At 30.7% G+C, this 4,431-nt stretch overlaps 1 protein-coding gene across 1 annotated transcript; it reads left to right on the top strand.

Moving 5' to 3' along the window:
- Positions 1–2,525: 2,525 nt before the first annotated feature.
- LOC148613832 (latrophilin receptor-like protein A) lies at positions 2,526–3,869 on the top strand. Its single transcript, XM_088586508.1, has one exon. The coding sequence runs from the start codon at positions 2,526–2,528 to the stop codon at positions 3,867–3,869; it is 1,344 nt and encodes a 447-aa protein (XP_088442634.1).
- The last annotated feature ends 562 nt before the right edge of the window (positions 3,870–4,431 follow it).

Raw genomic sequence — 4,431 nt, 5'->3', positions numbered from 1 at the left:
ATTTTATTTTTTAGACAAATAAGATGGTATCACATTTTGGTATTTTTATCCTCCTTGAACAAAGAAAATGTGTTCCAGATGATCCATATACAAGAAATATTGAAATTTGTCACATAAAAAAAACTTTCTTTTCATATTCAGAGCAATAATATGGTATCACATAAGTCAAAAATACTCTAATAACTAACAATTAAGTATATTTTAACCCAACTTTATGAAATTTTAATATTTTCTTACTCCCTGACCAGTGAAAATGTTTTCGCAATGTACCATTTATGATAAAGATAGACATTTTTCACATTAACAATGCTATTTTCTTTTTTTTAGATAAATAAGATGGTATCACTTTAGTCAAAATAACTAAATTATTTAAAAAAAGAGTACTTTCTACCAATACTTTTTGTATTTGTTATTCTCCCGGAACAAGGAAAATGTATTCCCAATGATCCATATACAATAAATATGGACATTTTTCACAGAAAATGACTTTCTTTTCATATTTAGAGCAAATAGATGGTATACCAGTCAAAAATACTCTTTTATCTTCAAATTTAGTATATCTTACCTTAATTTTATGAAATTTCAATATTTTCTTAGTCCAGTGAAAATTTTTTGCAATGTACAATGTATAATAAAATGGACATTTTTCATATCAACAATGCAATTTTATTATTTTAGACCAATAAGATGGTATCACATTAGTTAAAATAGCTAAATTATTTCAAAATAGAGTGCTTTATCACAATAATCCATATTCAACAAATATGAAAATTTTACACATAAAAATAGTTCTATTTATTTCATATTCAAAGCAATATGATTGTTTGGTAAAATAACTTTATTCACTAATTTTTTTTTAGAATTTTTGTTAAATTTTAAGATATTTCAACATTTGCATGCTTCCAGACCAATGACAATGTTTTTGCAATGTACGATATATAACGAAAATTAACGTGATTTTATATCAAAGCATTTATAGACATTTAAAAATTGTGTATATCGAATTTGTTTATTAAGCATAATTCTCATTAATGCAAAACTACATGTAAGATGTTAACAATCAACAAAATACGACGAACACGTACACTGTATATCATAAATTATTATTAGTTTCGTTTTGTAAGTTAAATTTTGAAATTTACCAATTACTAAGAAGAAAACTTCTGGCGGAAACGATCATTCGTTTATCGTGCAACGTGTTTCGTGTGGCTTTCGTGTACCGTGTGCTTCGTGTGCGTGTTTCGTGGGATCGTATTTCGTGTTTCGTCGGATCGCGTTTCGTGTGCTTTGTATGCGTGGGATTGGGAACGTTACACGTTTCAGGAAGTGTATCATAAATTCCAGAAAAATCCTTAGAAAAAAAAATCAAAAGATCAAGGAAATGGAAACGTTAATTTTCAGCATGCGCTCGATAGAACTATTATTTGATGGATACAGCTTATAATGGTATAAACATTTTTACTATATACCATCATTCATTCCCACTCTCCCTGATTGTCTCCATCCCCATTCCTCATAGGAAATCCAGTATCCCATTAAATCCCTGTAGCAAATATTTACAATATCTAGTTGAATTTTATATTTTCAGCATTAGTTTTGTGCAAAATCTTGTTGCCTTGTTAGAGAACTTTAAAATCCTTTGCGAACCATCCATTGTCTTTTAAAAAAATATTTTTACTATTTGACATACATATGATATAAACATTACATTTGAACAAAAAAGTTAGTCATATAAAATTTACCATATGCTAACCATTTCATAGGATCTTCCTGATTTTTACATGGACGGCCTTTTAAGATTGATACAAATACAAGTGTGAAAAATAGTTACAATAGGAACGTCAGTAACTTAACGGTCAACAAGACCATCAAGAGGAGAAAAGGTGCTTTCTTGTTGATATTCAAGTACAGTACTCATAAGGGGAAAAAACTTCACATTATGTGTAATATTGGTCGATGGTGAATGGGGGGGGGGGTTTCGAATAGGGAGGATGGGGAAATTAGTTATTAAAATATTTATTGATATAATACATGTATTATATTCAACTGAATTACAGATTAAGTGTTGAACAATTTACAAATTAAAGATTAAATTTGATAATGTAAATATTTGAAAAAAAAGAAAAATTCAAGAGGAATTTTTCTATTTGGAATGAGGATGGGGGCAATGGAGAATGGGGGGTTGTATATGGTGTAAATGGGGAGGTTATACCACTCAAGAGCTCTACCATTATCATATAAAACCTAGTTTATTTACATTGATTGCTGAACTGTAAAAAAAAGTAACTATTATTTTTACTTTTTTTCAGAACGTCTGCAGATATTTAATGTGTAGTCCTGGAAAAGTTCTTATCAACAATGCATGTATTCCTTTTTTACAAATTACACAGGATCTTAATTACATATTTGCAGTAAAGGTTGAGGCGATTGTCTATAATAACCTAAACAATATTCGAGGTAAACAAATACTAAAAATATTAGTTGACGGTATTTTTGATAATATTAGGAGACACGTTATGTTGGAGATGGAGGAGCGGAATCGATTTCTGATCATCGATGAACCGTGTGGACTATTTTCAACTCACCTAGAGGGATTGGTGTATCTTGAAATCCGTATGTATAGATTTGTGAATCGACTAGCTATTGAAAAGTCCCTTCTCCAGTCACGGAGTATGACATTCATCTTTAATTTGTCTTACATAGGTATGAATGTGACATTGAGAATAGATAAGAAAGCATTTAATATACCGACACATATCAAGAGTCTTTCAATGTCTGATTCATGTTTGTATGTAAGAGCAAACAATTTTGTCTCTGATACGGCATACCGAGTTGATGACCTTCTTCTTTGTCGTCAATTTGAATTCACAAAAGATGAGATTTTGGACTATGGGGATCACGTAATAATAAATGATTATTCGATTGAACAATTTGACTTCTTACGAGTCAAAGACAAAGTTAGGATTTGTGCAGATTTTTATTTTCAGATTGCAACAAACAAATTTAGAAAAAAGGACTCCTGCAAAATTATTGTTGCTAAGCACATTTGTGACGCTGTTTCTATGGTGTGTTTGTTTGTTACATTCATAACTTATTCTTTATTTAAATCACTTCGGACCATTCCTGGAGTTAACAACATGATACTAGTACTTTCTTTAATACTAAATAATTCTGTTTTACAAATACGGTCAATGATACTACCAAGAGACAAAATGTGTACAGTTGCTGGTCTACTACAACACTACTTTTTTCTATGCACATTTACTTCATTTAATGTATGTAGTTATCATATTTTCAAAGTGTTTACCTCAAAAATTGGAAATCAAGCACATTCTAAAATTATTGTCCTTTGTAAATACTCAATTTACATATTTGGGTTTCCAGCAATTATGGTGATGTGCAACATTCTTATAACTTTCTTAGTTGAAGGTAAACAATTGACTGGTTATGGTGGAGATTTGTGTTTCATCGTTTTAAAGTCGGCTGCTATCGCTACACTTCTTTGTCCTGTTGCTATTATCTTAACGCTTAACTTTATCATGTTTGCAGTGTCGATCGTACATATGTGTAGACAACCGGATTTAGCGGACGTGAATACATGTCGCCAGAAAAGAAACAACATTGTGATTTATTTTAAATTATTTACGATAACTGGCTGTTCATGGATATTTCAATTTGTTGACGCATTTTTTCCGGAATCTTCTTTTTCTATTTTGATTTCAATATGTAACATGCTGACAGGAACATTTATTTTTGCATCGTATATTTGTAATCGTCGTGTTTGGCAGTTATATAGTATGAAACTCAGAAAAAGTTCTGACATATATAGTACAAACCCCCAAAAAACTTGTCCAAAGGCAAAGGGTTAAACATTTTTGTCATTGGTAGTATGCATTAGTGTTTTTTTGCTTCAAAATTGTGTACGAATTCACTGAGACTTTATAAGCTTATGTTTGTCTCTTTTACCAATCAACAATTTATCATATCATATGCTCATTGTCTTAACCTTTAAATTAAACGTATATTGAAAACGTTAGGTTATGTTTTCCGCTTTACACATGCACAATTCTTCAATATTTATCTCACATTTTTAACATTTCTAAATTTCCAAATATCACCATGGATACGGGATTCGTATCATACGTCCCTGATTTATCACTAAAACAAAATTTTCAAACAAAAAGGTGTTCCGGGATTCCTTTTGATTCTCATTTGTTTTAATGCACACAATACAACAATAAGTAAATAACATATAACTAAGAGGGTAGTAAGAGCAGTTTGTTAACCTGAGAAAATCGATGTCACCCCGAGGAGTAGCTGAGGCGATGGAGTGTATTCTATGAAATTTAGTTTCTGAGGTCGTCGGAGTGGTGGGGTGGTTTTTCTACTTGCTTTGTCGCTTCTTGTAGTTTGACGAATTTTCGAATTATG

This window comes from Perna viridis, chromosome 6 (assembly GCF_037379345.1).
Source record: "Perna viridis isolate PV_CMFRI_1.1 ecotype Kerala chromosome 6, ASM3737934v1, whole genome shotgun sequence".
Taxonomy (NCBI): Eukaryota; Metazoa; Mollusca; class Bivalvia; order Mytilida; family Mytilidae; genus Perna; species Perna viridis.
This window is presented reverse-complemented; position numbering and strand designations above follow the sequence as displayed.

What these genes read in the sequence shown, in the direction of transcription:
- LOC148613832 (XM_088586508.1), top strand. Translation starts at nt 2,526, where the DNA reads ATGGAGGAGCGGAATCGATTTCTGATCATCGATGAACCGTGTGGACTA.